The sequence below is a fragment of the Coloeus monedula genome (genome assembly GCF_965178545.1).
Source record: "Coloeus monedula genome assembly, chromosome: 15".
In the NCBI taxonomy this organism is placed as follows: domain Eukaryota; kingdom Metazoa; phylum Chordata; class Aves; order Passeriformes; family Corvidae; genus Coloeus; species Coloeus monedula.
In genome coordinates this window covers 15,007,224-15,023,484 of record NC_138795.1, presented here as the reverse complement: position 1 = coordinate 15,023,484, position 16,261 = coordinate 15,007,224, and the positions used below count along the sequence as shown (strand labels likewise).

The window sequence follows — 16,261 nt, the reverse complement described above, 5'->3', positions numbered from 1 at the left end:
CTTCATAAAGAATACTTCTTTCAAGCCAAATCTTGGAAATAAAACCAGCAGCATTTTCATGTAGTCTGGACCATATTTTAGAAAAACTTCAGTATTTGGTAGTTGGAATAGGAAGATGCAGGTTTTTTTTTTACTGTTTTAACATAAAATACTCCCCACCCTCTTAAAAATCTGAATTCATCTTGCAGAGAATTCAGTTTGGTTTTTAGCATGTTCCCACAGGTTGTTGCTCCTGAACTGGTCTGATTTTATTATTAATCTGCTTACTAAGCTGTCACAGCCTAGACTAACTTTCAGTTTAGATAGCTACATTCTATTTGCAACAGCTAGTCAGGGAAAGCATCGGTATTTTCTATTTTCTACCTTAACTTTAAAATATGCCTACTATTCTTTATTAATTCCATGAGCCTTAAAAGTGCAATTTCCTTAGCTTGTGGCATTTTTTCTATACCAATTTAGTGCAACCAGAGAGATTATTTCATTTTTCTAAGTCGTTTTCTCAGTATTTTCTCTATTTAGTGGACTTCAAAATAAAAACATGTTTTGCATAAAACCCTGTAAAATTGCTTTATATTTATATAAAATGTGCTGTCGTATTTAATGTGATTCCTGTCCTGTAGCTGCGTAGTTAACATGTATATTGCTTTGTTTGTTTTCAGACGTTTGGAACAAAACCTCATCAAAATCATTCCCCCTGGAGCTTTCACCCAGTACAAGAAGCTTAAGAGAATGTAAGTTTTAATAAGACCAACATGCAAGAGCAATCATGAATCTTCTCGCTTCAAGTTCAATATCTTCATTTTAGAAACATATCGGCAGTTCTGTGTTGAAATCACTGGGGATTGCATAAATCATCTCTTCAGAGAGTGAGCAACAATGGAATTTGGTTCAGGATGCCTAACAGTGCATGAAATCCTTAATAATGCTTAATTTCACTTCCTATTATAAACGATGTGATTTAATTAGTTGTTAGTCTGTTCAAACTTCAAATCTGCTTCTTCAGAAAGATTTGAAGTTCTGTTTTTTTTTCTCATCCGTTCTGGTGCCTGTTTGCAGCACGTCAGGGTGGCTGACCCCAGTTATAGCAGTAGTGACATTCTTGCAGAGCAGTGAGGATTTTTTTGTAGTGCCTTTGATGTCCTGATGTTGAAATGGTTTGACTGTTTAGAGGAAAACAAAGAAACCTGCTGGAGCTTGTTTTCTCTGTTGCTTAATCACCAGTAGATACCCAGATAATTCTTTCTTTTATTACCCCTTGTGTTTTTGCTTTGGATTTTAAAAAAATAATCCTGCTGTGTAGCAGTGCTGTCATGCAGATAACATGGGGCATTCCCCCAGTCAGGTTTTTCTTTCATTTTTGAGTGATGTATGAGAGATGATGTGGCAGTTGCACGATGACACAACGGTAAACCAGGTTACCCCTACTTCACCACAGTATGGAGATAATGGACATTGCCACCAGAGCAGTAACTTCCAGAAGTTATTCAGGCTTTGTAGCTCAGTGCTAATCTGATGAAAAAGTGTCTTTGCAGGTCTTCTCTGATATGAACAACACTGGAATTAAGACACTGTCAGCTCATTTCACAGAAGACACTGGATTATCAGATAGCTGATGCTTTGGGAAACTGAAATGAGCTTTCACCATACCACTGATTTTAGGGCAAAATTGCTGTGTTTTCCAGTCCAAACTTAGCAAACTTCCTAGAGCTGAAGAGCCGTAAATATGGATCTTAATATTTAACAGGTCAAATCATCAATCTTAGATGGTCTCTATTCTTCTGTCTCACTTTCAATATAGCTGTATGTATTTTTAAAGAAGTACTGTATTGGATAGTAAGACGGTAATTTCAGTGAATAATGATGGATCCCTTTTCAGTGACCTAACTTGTAACTTTTTTATTATTAAATTCTAAGGTGTGACTAATTTTAGATTTTTGCAATGTTTTACTGTCTTTTCATTTTTCATTGATTGGCAAACCCTAGTTTTATGGGAGTTGACCAAAAAAAAAGTTCTTTAATGGGACTAGCTGCCCAATCCAATGTAGCACTTCCTATGTGAAATGATTAATGCTAGAATTTCACAGCAGAATTCCATTAGCAAGTTGTGTTAACAGCTTTTTGGGGTATAATTGGCATACTCACTGAGATCTGAACTCATAATTAGATAATAAGTTATTGTGCCAGATGATCTGTGCCAAAGCTTAGTTAATGCGACGGGACCCTGTGGGAGAACTTGGGACAGGTATTTGGGCTGCAGAATGTCCCATAACAAACATGTTTTGCCATTTGTTTATCCACCTGTCTCCTTGTTAAAGGTTTGTTCGGAGGCTCTGAATTGAGCAACAGTTCTGTTACACATAGTTTCCTTGAGGACATTTGTTTCAGTATTTAAAGAGATTATTGACACCATCTTTTCAAGATTTGTTAACACAAAAATGTACTTTGGTGAAAAGATTATCTCTTAAAACAAAAGAATCATCCATCCTTTCCTTTAGAGGAAGGATATGTTCAATATCACCGAAGTTGTTGGCCTTTCTTCATTTCTGTCACTTTGATTTCAATGAGCAGTGCCATAGCAGGAAGATTGTCAATCCAATTAATGGAGGCCCTACTGGGGGTACAAATGAAGAACATTTATATAATTGTTGTTATTATTGCTATTAACTACTATAATAATATTTTTATATCATTCAGAGGATAGTATTAGCATAACCCTGTAAATGGTATTGTATTTTTCTCTTTCTGGTGAATAAATATGTAAGATAGTGATGATAGTCCTCATTTGCAACTCTGTACTCTCTGTATTTTGATTTTTTACTGAGCATTTCCTGCAAGATAATGAAGTTTCTTTTCCTTAACTAATTGGATAACTGAGATTAATTATTAAATTAGGTCCACTTGTCCAATATAATCTTGATATGACTTGATATTATTAGGTCAAGATGATAGCAGAAAATGTATATTAATTCAAGTGTTATACTTGCATATAGCTGAAGTTTGCTGTTTAGAATGTCTCTTCAACAACTTCCAGGATGGGAGAGTTATTTTGGTGATTGAGTTTTAGTAAAGGAGCTGAAATCTATTTTGTCTTGAACTTAATCATAATTGCCCACATCTCCTGTCTTTGCTCTTCTGAGGCTTTTAACTAACAAGTTTGTAGAGCAAGAGTAAGAACCAAGTACATGGAATAACTTTGAAAGATGTGGTTGCACCTCTCTAGCTCTGATGCTTGTAATGGCATTTCATGTTGTCAGATTAATTTTACCACATTTTAGCAGAAAACACATTGAGATTTCACAGGCTTCCCAGTAGCTCTGTGGAGTTGCTACATTTTTAAGCAGCTTCTAAAAACTAAACCATATATGACATGGATTATGCTGAGTACTCTTGTCAAATGAGAACCATTTTCCAGTCCATTTTATATGTTAGAGATAATCGAGTAATCTGTTTTTAATAATGTTAGTCAACAAAGAGAATATTCAGCCAATGCTATTAGTTTTGCATTTGGCTGCATCTAAAAATAAATCTGTTTTGTTTCAAAACCTTTTACAGTGAAGATATTTAAGCCATACAGTCATGTGTTACTCAGCAACTTGCAGGGTATCCTTGCTTCCCTGGCACAAAGTCAAAACCAATTTATGTCCCTCACTGGTGACTGAGCACAGCCACCCTCCAAGGTGTGCAACAGCCTTTTCAGAGATTTCCACCGTGCTGTCAGAGGTGCAGGGAGGGAGTATGAGGTGACTGATGTCATCCCTGCCTGAGTGGAATCCTAATAATTTTATTACATTTCCAGTTGAAGAGGCACACTTCACCTGAGTGATTCAGAGATACCCTAAACCATGAAAATGAGCCTTATGTCATCTAAATTGTCTTAGTTGTGCAGCTTAGAAAAGCCTCTCTCTGGCTTGATGTAAATGAAGGACAGAGTAGTGCAATCCTACCAGATCAGGCCAAACAAAGGGAACAAAAATACAAGGACAAAATTGAATCCCTTTCTCTCAGTCAAGTCAGAAGGAGATAGAACCTCCTTATCCAACAGCAGTGGAACTTGGGCTCTAATGGAAAGGAAATAATGTGTCTAATTATCTTCTAATGCTGATTGTAGTGCATCTGCATGAAGTGAGTGTCGTCGCCCAGCATGGCATTTCTGCACGTTCAGGCACCATTAGTTATACACTCATTAGCGTCCAGACATGGGGAGAGAGGAAGGATGGAAAGGTTGAGACATAGCAAATCAGTAAAACAGTGCTGAAATCTTTCAAAAACTAGATGCCCCTTTTCAGATGCTTGTCATTGTTCAGCAAACTCACCTTTCATGTGGTTTTAACAGATTTTAACACATTCCTCAATAAATACACAGGACCGATCATTTCATACTTCTGCTTACAGATAAAGAGCAGCAGTCAGTCTAAACAAGTTTCACTAAAACCTGTATAAAAATAAAAATACATATTCCTACTTTCACGGTGGCAAGTTTGGCTGCTGTAAGTTGAGCTGCAAAACCAAAACCTTCAATGAATTCTGTCCTGCTAGGCAGGATGTTGTCAGAGCAATTCTTTATGAGCTTTAAAAAAGAACCAAGCCTTAGAAAAGGACCAAGAAAACCAAACAAAAAAATCCCACTTTATATAGCTAGATTTGAAAAGAGTTAGAGGAACTCATTGAAATTTTAACCAACTTAATTTGTAGCTCAAAAGATGTAGAGAATGGAAAACCTCCTTACTTTCTGATTAGTAAGTTCTCATTCAAGTCATGTTTATTTAGAGTCTGCTTGGATCCATAGCATGTGCCCCAGTGGAAATATCAGTGAAGATGTACATGAAATGCTGTATTGCTTCAGCTATCAGTGAAGAGATTGGATGCTACTGGTACAAGCTGATGTCAGCTGTCAGGGAGTGCAGCAAGGTGGCTGAAAGTCATGTTCCAGCTCAGCACCTGGTTGAACTCACGGGCAGAAAATCTGGATGACAGTGACAGGCACGATGAGGCATCCAGCTCTGAGCACCTGAGTGCCGAGTGTAGTAAATCTGGCTCCTTGTATAAAGTTCCCGTGGGATAGTCTGTATTTATCTTCGTGTTGTTGGCTGGTTATGATTCAAATTGAAGAGTATTTTCCAAGCCAGGAACACACTTTACTTTAAAAATACAGCAGGCAATACTGAATCCCACTCTCACTGTAGCCAAAAGGGTGAATCTTGTGGGCTCCCTGAGAGGGTCGGCAGCACGCTGGGTGTCCCCGCAGTGCTGCTGGCTTCAGAGCTCCACAGTTCCCTCTCAGATGCTTGAAAGCTTTCCCCAGTGTCTGAAAACTTCACTAAATCAAGGCCATGGTAGATTTTGAGCTCCTTGTTTTCTCTAGGCCATTAAAGCCCAGACCCCAGTGGAATAGTGCCGAGCTCCCCATGGACACTGGTGCTGCTTTGGGATCAGGGGCTGGGCAGTCTGCGTGATCCTCTGTACTGTTACAAAGTTGGCCTTCCATGCCTGCATTTAAACATTCAGACAACCCTTATGCTTTGGCATGGGCTGTTCCTCATGCTTGAGGGCCACCCCACAGGGTGGCAGAGCCATCTCCAGTATTAATGGGTCTTGGGATGGTTTTATCATCACTATTGTTCTTCATAAAAACCTTTTTTTTCACGTCCATAGAATGAAAGACAATATTAAGAAGCACACTCTCTATTGAGGCTGTGGTCTGTCATACTGACTGATGTTTTCTGATCCTTCCTGGAATTTGCCTATCTCTACCCTGACATAGTTCATCATTTCTCTGAAATAATATGATCATTTATTTCTGGTTTTATATCAGGTGTGTTCTTCCAATAAGCTACAGCTAAAATACTTTCATCAGATTCCTGTTTACTAACCTTTTTTTTTAATCCTTTTTTCTCTTTACAGAGACATCAGCAAGAATCAAATAACCGACATTGCACCTGATGCATTCAAAGGCTTGAAATCTCTCATTTCATTGTAAGTAGAAAATAGAACTGAATGGGCATTTGGGGAGAGCTTGCATGTAAGAGGAATAAAAATGATAATGTGCTGTCTGGGGGAACATATGTTTCTGTGTGCAACTGCCAGCTTGTGTGAAGTATCTGATCTTTTGTAAATGAAAAATTGGTGATGGAGTTTAGAAAGGAGGACTGTCTGCAAGTCTCTTGTAAGGCTGCTGACTTCTGCACTTCTTCAAGTCAGTGCATTATTCAGTCTGCTGTACATGTGCACCTGCAGACTGCTCCATGCACTGCTACTCCTCCTGGCACACGAAACCCTCGCCTTAGCTCAGACACTGTTTGCTGCTGTTAATCAGGGGAGAGTTGGGGAAATACTTCCATACTGGATTTTTCTTCCATAGTAAAGAAATTACACTCTCTTGGGAGTTTCTGGTTTATTTGGTTTTTGTGGTGTGGGGTTTTTTTGGTTCGGTGGTTTTTTGGTGGGTTGGTTTTTGGGGGGGGGGGGGTGGGGGAGGTTTTGTGGGTTTTTGGCAGTGGTGTTGGGTTTTGGAGGTTTTTTTCCTTCAGACTACTTAGGGAAGGACCTAACCATAAGAAAAGGTGTATATGTCTTAGATAGAATTACTACTTTATTAAGTTGGAAGGGGACTAAGATACAATTTCATACAGAAGATAAAAGGAAGGTGGGATCTCTTGGCAGCCATTTGTTTCTCTGCGTAAAACACACAAAACTGATTTAGAACCAAGCTGAATTTGCATGCAGCTGTGTTTCAGCCTAGGTACCCGCAGCACTATTAAAACAGTTGAGTTTTTAATGGGTAAAATGAGCAATACAAGGTCAGAAGCTGCTTATTGAGGATAAATTAGTGTTAGAAAGCCCCATGTTGAGAGAAGAGGGAACCACAACTAGAATGATATTTACCTGCATTAATTTTAAAGACAGTATTGAAACAATTATCTCATTATTATATTCATATAACACAGCTTAGTTTTTAAAAACTGTAGTTTATTTCTACAAGCTGCCATATTTTTATTCTCTGAATACTGGATAATTCTGAGAAACTGAATGATTTTTTTGACTAGAAGAATATCAGAAGGTTATGAAGTACTAAACTTACATGAAGTACTAAACTTACATGTTGCAGAAAACCTCTGAGCCAGAATGCAGAAGGGTTGGCCCTTTCTTGTGCCCTGAATCCAGCTGGGAGAATGCCAGAAATATATATTAAGTGTTGCTGGTGTTTGTTGAATAGTTCAGGCAGTGTTATTCAACATGCTGTGGAAATGGTCAAATCCCTCACTGCTGTCTGGAAACAGTTCAGCAAGAGAGTGACATTCACTGAACGCTACAGTTTTGGCTTAGTATGGAACTACTGCTGATGCTGCAGTGCTGCAGCTTCCTGGTCCTGGCAAACCTCCTGGTCAGGAGTGAGCTGGATGGGCAAGACGTTTCCACTGGGCTTGACTTTCCAAGGCAGAACTTATTCAGCTTTAGCACAGTTAATTCAGATACCCCCAGGTGGCCTCAGAAGTGTGGGATGAAACACATCAGAGTGGACAGAGAGGAAATGAGAATATAAACTGGGCAGGAATTTACAGTGTTTGGACTTGCATACAGAAGCAAGTGACATGACTCTGTATTCTCTGCCTAGTGATACTTTAAGTAAATGATGTTTGAATATGTTTATATCCAAGTGGGTAAAATGGTGCTTAAGTTAATGCCAGTGGGTTACAGCAGGGAGATGAGATGCAGCACAGCAAAGGCTGTAGCGAGGGAACTGCCTCTGAGTCTTTCCTTTGTTCCATGCTTGCCTCAGTTTCCCTCCACCAGAGACACACAAAGCTGCAACACAAAGTTGCTCCTCTCCTTGGCAGTCTTGTTTCTAGGACATTATCAACTCCAGTCTTGAAATTATCAGCCCCCTCTTCTAGGGTCAGTTGTCCACTGTGCTTTTACTTTCTCTTGAAAGGTTTTGCCCCTGCTGTTCATTGCAGGTAGGTCTTACAAATGTTTTCCCTATGGTTGACAAGTCATGCTTAGTTCCCTCATCTTCACAACCTGTCACCCAGACCTGGCAGGTTCCTCCCTGTAGTTCTTTCAGTTTCTGAGCCCTAGGTATCTTTATGGAGCAAGATATCTGCTGGTCAGCAGAATCTGGGTTTTTCTGAAGAAAGCTTCCCCAGGTTTCTACCCCTCAGAAGCAGAGGATCTTCTTTGGTCTGAACTTCACCACAGCCACCAGCCCAGCTCAGTCAGGCGCAGAAAGACAAATGCAAGAGAAGAGGACTCCTCAGAACTGCCAGCCCTCCCAAGGACACTGCCAAAGGGGAAAGAACAAGGAGGTAGAAATGAAGTGAGACAGTTGCTTGCCAGTGTTTTCCCTCTTAAACCACTGAGTTATTTTGGTGCCCAAGGCCCCAGTAACTTTAGTCAGCTGCATACCCTGAAGGAACACAGCTCTGCATACAACCTCAGCTCAGCTGAGAGCAACTTTTATTGTTCTTACACCTCAGTCAGATGTGATTGGTGCATACATTTTAATGAGACACCACCGAGGTTTAATCTCTGTGCAGAGCAGCTGGACTTTTCAGCTAGCTGAGTTCAAACCAGAAGAAAGGAGGGGAAAGTATTAATGCACAAATGAAAGTAAGCAACTTGGTTTCCATTAAAAATGAAGTGCTGCTGTACTGCCTAAAATCCTGGCTTTTTTTCCCTCTGCATTATTCCCACTTTGTGCTCGTCCCTCTGCTCCCTGCTTGCATGCAATCACAGTGCTCCCTTTGGGTCTGGAGAGCCAGAGTGCTCCTCTGGAAGGCAGCCAACATTGTTAGTCTGGCTGCCTAATGCAGGCCTATATTTAGTGGGTTCTACTCTGCTTTCTTCTGAAGTCAGCTTGGCTTGGTGTTTCCAGGCAGAAATGCTTCTCAGAGTACTCTGCCTATTGTACTTGTGTAGAGATGGTAGAAAAAATGGTGTATTGCAGTTTTCAAAACATGGGAATGTTTATAACAGAAGCTGTGTCCTCTAAAATGTATAAAACTTAAATGTTTTAAAAGTGCTAAGTGATCCATGTGCTAGCAGGTCATAAGTTTTTATTGTAAATCTATATGTTTTCTCTAACAAGAAATTCAGTTATGGGAGTCAAATGGGTCACAAAATGTTTATACTTGAAGGCTGCCATTTCTGCCTTGGGTTTTCTCTGCATTTAGCAAAAAAAAGGCATGTTTGTTCCTGTAGGGTACTTAAGACTTCTCCATTCCCCACATGCAGGAAAAAATAAGTTATTTTCTCGATGCCTCTTTTTCAATGGGATTTTGTTCCCTATTCGTATGACTCTTTGGAACAAGGAATTTCTAAAATTTGGGGATGCACATAACTTTTTTTCCCCTGGTTGTTACAGAATAAGGAACCAGAATGGTTATTCTTTAAGAGCATTTTTTTCTTCTTCTTCCTATAGTTTTCTGGCTTTTCCTTTCCTTTCCTTCTTCTTGTGCTGGAAGAATTAGTCTTGCCATGCAATACTTCTTTTATATAAACATGAGAGCAAATAGTATCCTTGCATTGAGAAGTGTGGCAAAATTGGTTGGTTGCAAAGGAATGTATTACCTGAATTTGAAGGAAAAGTTTGAGAACCACTCTGTTTGTAGTACCTGGTGTTTGTGTTCCGTGGTTAGCAGGGCCTCAGCAGGAGTTGGAATGGTTAATAACAGCCCAGAGCATGGGGGACAAGTTAGGAATAGTTTCATGTTTCAAGATTTCTGCACACACTTTCTGAAGTAAATTAGTTTTTCATTTAATCAACTCGAAATCTGTCTGGTATCAGTGAGAGGATTGTATCAGCATTTGGTTATTGTTAATAGTATTAAAGATAAATGTTAGTCTTGAGGTCAGTAAACATCCCACAAATGTAGGTTTGGAAGGCCATATGCAGACTGTCTGGGGACATTTTATGAGATATGACAAAATAGTCTAAGCCTTCAGGGTGTTAAACTGCATGAATAAGTTTTAGACCATTGCAGAGGGAGAATTCCTTTGGTTTTGTTCATATACTGAATTAAGCTAGTGAACACTTTAAAAGCTTAGATCAGCCTGGGCACAAAGACAAGAGACAGCTTAGGTTTTGACATAGGAGTCTCACTTAGACCATCATCTCCTGGGTGATGATGTATGGGGTGTCATTCATGGTGATTTGAAATCTGCAATAAAACACTGTCTATTGCAATAGCTGACAAACTTATTTTAAGGTAACAAATTGCTTTGGATAGTTTTACTGTGATTTATTTAGCTTAGCTTGTTCTGAAGAAATATGAAATAGTGCAGGGGAAAATAATTACGTGTCTAAGTTTCTTTTAGATATTAGAAATTTATTGCTGTTTTTATCCCTATCAATTCCTACTCTTCTGAAAACCTGAATTCATATTGAGCCTGTGCCATTGTACATAGCTTGGGAAATATAATTCTTCCTAGCAAGAATTGTCTTCACAGTCTGAAGGAAAGTTAAAAGCATTTTGAGGACTGAAAAAGACATTGCATAAAGTCACAATTTGACACTTCAGTAAGAATGTTTCAGCCCAGCCAAAATAAAGGAACACTTAGCTGGAAACCATATGGTCTGAAGTAAGGGATTCTGTGCTAGGCTTTCATACCTCAAAAAACTCTGTGTCACCTTCAAGGGAAAAATCTCTGTATTCTGTGATCTGACTTAATGAAGCAGCTAAATTGCAACTACGTTTGCAAGTAAGGTAGGCTGAGGAATAGAGACATAAAATAAAGACAACACAGCAATTATTTTTTCACAACCCTTCCAAGATGGTGTAGTTTAACTTCTGTGCATCTGAAAGGCTGTGTACTGGTAAAGTCAGTGCAAATTTCCTCATTTTAAAATGGTTCAAGAGGTCAGAATGGATAGAGACTGTGAAGAATCAGTGTAGATTTTATATTTTAAGACCCCGCTGCTGAAGGTTTGATCCGTGCTTGATCACATTCTCACCCAAGAAAACATACTTGTGGCTACGTGTGCTTCCTGTGCTTTCTGTGTGTGGTGTGTCCCAGCCTTGCAGATCAATCTATGCAGTGACTATTTTCACAGTTTAATCTTTATTTTAGAATATCAGTTGGATTAAATGGCAGAACTTGAAGTTGAGCAATAACAATTAATTATTTAATTAGCAATTTAATATCTAATGTGTCTTGGGATAGATACATTGCTAAGAGACTATTAAAATATGATGCCAGAATCAGACTGAAGAAACAATGCCTCATTTGTGACTGTTTTATATCTGTATAACTTTTTTGTTGCAGATCCATAATGACTCTTTAGGGTGCTTCTCCCAGGGATTTCCAATGCTCACAGTGCTGCCAGGGATCTGTGCTTTATGTGCTGTGGTATTTGTCAGACCCGTGGCTGACTTGCTTTCCTAAAGATGAGAAGCCAGTGAAGAATCAGGAGCACACACTAAAAATCTTAGTCATTTTTTTTGTGTTTTAATAAATGTTCTGATTCACTGATTGACTGTCTATTGGCAGCAGTAACTGAGCTAATTTTGCTTTTATTGCATGTTAACTTTGTTAGTGTATTTTTAATTAAAAAAATGCTTTGGGTCTAAAATTTCAGGTGCTCTGGGTTGGAAGAAGGGTTGGGTTCCTGTGCCAAGCTTGCACATTAGCCAGGACATCTGCGTGTCCTGCAACACATGTGAGGGAAGCAAGTGAACACCATTCTTAGAACTTGTAATGCCAAAGGGAAAATCTCCTAAATTTGACCTCTGCTGGTAAAAGCACTGGGAAATTAAATTAAGTTCTTGAATTGAAGTGGTTGTGTTTCCTGCTATATGGCTTTTTGAAGTTACCTTTTTTTTTTCTTGTCAGGCGTTTTTGTTTGGTTTCTTTTTCCCCCAGAGGTGCTGTTCTGGGAGCACTGGGGGGCAGGCCAGGGAGATGGGCAGTGTGGCAGGAGGAGAGGAGGGTCGCTGTGGCTGCAGGGACTCCCAGCCTGGCTGGCTCCATCAGCTCTGTCCAGGGCAGCAGCTGTTGCTCAGAGCAGAAGCCTGATGGACCAAAGGCAGCCCACAGTCCTGTTCCTTGGTGTGAGCGTGCTCTCCTGGCTGACACAGAATAGAGAACTCTGAGCAAAGCAGGTTTTCTGTGCTCTTTCCTGCAGTAAAGGGCAATAAGGAGCTCCAGAGAGGAGCTGCAGTGCAGTGCAGATCTCCCCTCCTCTGCACTTCCTCTGGCAGGGCCGTCTGCCTGCAGCCCTGGCATGGCAGGCAGGCATGGCATTAGCTAATTTGGCTCTGTGCAGTGCTGAACATGAATATGAATTAGAGACAAGTGCCTGAGCTCTCATACTGACTTTTGTTTAGCTGCTAATCTGTTTGAATGCTAATGTGCCACATGCACATAAGCCAAATTAGTTTGGAAAATGCTTATTTTCCTTTTCATGGCTTCTAAAAATTGGAGCTTTGTTTTATTTTATAAGCTACTTTGATCTGTTTTATTTTGCTCAAAATAATAAAGAAGATGTATAAACACATCCAAGGTTTACAATTCAGTAGCACACTGCTCTATGACCTTCTGACTCTCAAATTAAAAATAAATGAAAAAAAATTGCTCTGAGGGTCTTATTTTGATATTGCATTCAGTAGTACGTAGGATGTGAGTGCTGATATTTCTTTAAGGTTTTACTTTACCCGAGTGTTTTACTTCTACAGCCAGAATAACCCTTAGGCTGGAGTGGGGATGTTTTTACTTTCCATGGGCATTTTGTAAAACTTGGCTTCTCAATTCTTCTTTGCTGTTGTACTATGCATTATTGATCAGCCCTGATGATCCTGCTCCTTCACAAAACTAAGGAAGATATCTCTCTGCCATCCCAGAGTTTGCAGTCTAACCTCGGTGTACACACCTGCTAAAGAAAGGTTTTTCAGAAAGACTGGAAGGTGAAAAGGAAGTCTGCTGGGTTCTGTGGGCATTAATGTTTTAACCTTTTACAAATATTTTATTTGCAGTGGTTTTGCTTTTGCTTCCTGATACAGGTGTACACATCTTTGTTCAGAAAGAAATTTGTGAGTCAGCCTTTCACATGTTGGTTTAGAGCCCAGTGGAATCCAGGGACTTGAATGTTCTGAGTGGTCCTGTTAAACCTTTACAAGTCCAGCCACCATTTCTGTCTAGCTTTGGATAGAGTATAAAAATTTACATCTATTGCATTAAATTTTGTTGAAATAGGAAATCATGTGTGTCTTCTGAGGCTAAAGTTAAAAAACAGAACAATTAAGAAGCATTCATTACTCACAAAAAACACTAACTGGAGCAGCACATTAGAAGCCATCCTCGTGACTCTGTACTAGATAGAGAAATGGTTACATTTGTTTAGAGAAAGTAGAATGCTGGATGACCATTAGTTTCTTGAGTAGCACTTCAGTTCCTGCTAAGCTGCAAAAGTAATGAAAAATGAGGTTTCAGTTTAGGATTTGCTATTGAAATGGTGTTATTTTGTTTAGGCTCAGAAATGAGCTGATCTGGGAACACTCCCCCAGGGGTGATAGACTCCCAGTGACTGATGAAGAGTAAACTGAAGTGGCGATGCTCTGGGAAGGCCAGGGGGTATTGGAAATGGTCTGTCATGCTAAGAGTTTGTTTTTCAGTATGTTCCTCTCTTCCTAATATCTCAAATGTTGTAAGGCAGAGTAAGCCAGGATTTCAGCCAACATCCAAGCCTCACATGGCCGTTTGATTCATGGCCAGCCTATGGTCCCACACTGAAACGTGAGGGAGCCAACCAGTTTAGTGACACATAAGCAGCAAAGTTCTGGCATGAGCTGGTTTATAACCATTTGCCATGTCCTATGTAGAGCATAGAAATTACAGAAATTCTGATTTTCCCAATTTAAGGTGTTTAGGTAAGGCAAAATACTGTCAGGGGGAGCCTCATCATCTTCCCTTTTACCAGGACTCACATAAGCTCATCACCCACTCTCTGGTTTTGACAACTGATACCAGCCTGCAGAAATGACATGAGTAAATACTTCAGCCATGACTGAATTTCAGGTGTTCCTGTCATACATGATTTTGCTCTGATCACTGGGTAACCCATCTCAGCATAATGGTGGTTCTGTCTCTCTTCCCCCTTAGTTCAATTTCTAAGGGTAATATATATGTGCATTTTTCCATTAAAAAATGAAGTATTTTTAATGTTAAAACTGAATCATGGATATCAGGTCATATGTTTATGGTTGATTAAATATGCACAGTGACTCGCATTTTTGTTATTAAAGCCTTACTGATTTTTATAACTAAGCTATACCTAAATTATTTCTGACTTCCTGAAATATATGTCTATTTCCCATTCAGGATAAATTTCTTTATATTAGTTCATTGAAATGGTAACAGCAGCTGGTGAAGCCACAATATTTTATCCAATGATGCCTGTGTCACATTTCATGCCAATTACTATATCTTAAGAGACTCAGTTATATGAAATTTTATCTACAGCAGCTTGTGCTCTCTGGCTTTTAAATTCAGTATTGCTGAGCAGAATTCTAGGTTTTTGCATCAGACAATGTGCCTTTCAGTGGCTAAAATATTTCTAAAAGGGATGGAAAAAAAACCCCTTAACAGAATGAAAAATATTTCAGATACAGTTTTTGGATGATGTCCAGTTTCTACATTAAAAATGCTTTCCAACACCAGACGAAGCCTGAATCATAACGACTCATTTAATGCCATGTGCTCTCTGAAAAGAAAATGAGATCACTGGTTAAATGAAATGCCCACAGATCCTGGGCATGGTGCACCATGATCAATAAAGATGATAATGCAGAGATGTGGGAGGACACTAAACTGGGCTGTTATTTAAGATTTATTTTGTCTTCCTGAATTTTCAGAGTGCTCTATGGAAACAAGATCACGGAGATTCCCCAGGGCCTTTTTGATGATCTTGTGTCTCTGCAGCTGCTGTGAGTATGATCCCTTCCTCTTTATTTTACTGACTAGCTAGATTTACTGTTCTTTCAGCTTCTGACATTAATAGAACCACCTTTTCCACTGAAAACTCACAGGGATGTGCTAGTCTGTTGTTTCTGTGTCAGGCAAGAGGGAGGCAAGGGCTGAAAAAACTAAAAAAGGAAGGTGTCAACAGTTTTATAGCACAGTGTGTATAATGGATAATAGACACAGAAGATTTAAGTGTGGGGAGGAAATGAGAGACTCGGTCCAAGAAAGGAAATTTGGTCACCGGCTGATGCGTGGGTGGGGATGCCATCTGATTGTTTTTACACATTTAGCACTTGTGGTTGAATGTCTGGATCCTAGAGGGCTTCTGTGCTGCAAGAACCTGCTGGGGCAAGTGAAAGGGCAACATGAGAGGTCTGGTTGCTGCAACTCGTGCTCAGTTCCACGTTCTTACTATGTCAAATGGGGCTTGGTTGCAAGAGAAATGATTTCACAATATATTGTTGCTTAAGTATCTTATGCCACATGTGATTTAACTTGCAGTCATGATCAGGGTAATATATATATTTTTTTTCCGTATGTATTAATGGAGCAGAAAAAATTTCCTAAGCCAAATGTGAAATTGCAAATTTCACTCACTCCCATCTCCATGATCACATTGGGAACCAGCAACTCCTTCAAAGGGAAGGCAATCATCAGCCAGTCAGTAGAGGGAGCAGCAGGGAAGTGAGTTTAATATGTATCCCTAATGTTCTCATTACCATTGTGGATGATGCACTTAGAAGATAAAGGCAATGTATCAAATGTGAGTCAGTTCTGGTTTATGTCACATACAGCACTCCACCCCGAACAGTAAATCATACTTAATATAGAATATGAAGTAGATTTTAGACATGTTACTTTAAGTCTTTCTGACAATCCTGACGTAGCCAGCAATGAATTTCCCAAAGATTGTCATTGCCATGGGATGTGTCCCTGTGATTGCAGCCTTTGCTGCCCTTACATGCTGTATCAAAGTAAGCATAGATTTGGATTAAAGTTCACGAGCAAAGCCAAACAAGGAAAATGAAGTAGCTGAAATGACTCTGAATGCTAAGTGAAGGACTACTCAGATGTGTAATTTATCCATAAGACCTTAATTGCAAACATGGACCACCCTGTTCCAGAGCAGGACAGGCAAGAGCCCCTTTGGTTTGGCTGGGACAGTTCCTGAGCTGTGGCAGTGGGGAGCTGCCCATCGTTTTATCTTCACCTTGTGCACATACTTTTCCTGGCAGCTCTTTTCCTCTCTCCTGCCCCAAACCTCACAAGTTTTCTGGTACTTCAGTGTTTCCATGGCAGCCTGTGC

At 39.7% G+C, this 16,261-nt stretch overlaps 1 protein-coding gene across 1 annotated transcript in view; it reads left to right on the top strand.

Moving 5' to 3' along the window:
* The window catches only part of SLIT3 (slit guidance ligand 3), a gene marked incomplete at both ends in the record, with an annotated part of 466,119 nt that overhangs the window by 316,924 nt on the left and 132,934 nt on the right, over positions 1 to 16,261 (top strand). The window contains 3 exons of the mRNA XM_082291121.1: positions 660 to 731; positions 5,902 to 5,973; positions 14,847 to 14,918. Of these exons, the coding sequence (XP_082147247.1) occupies positions 660 to 731; positions 5,902 to 5,973; positions 14,847 to 14,918 (216 nt within the window). The remainder of the gene's footprint in view (positions 1 to 659; positions 732 to 5,901; positions 5,974 to 14,846; positions 14,919 to 16,261) is intronic.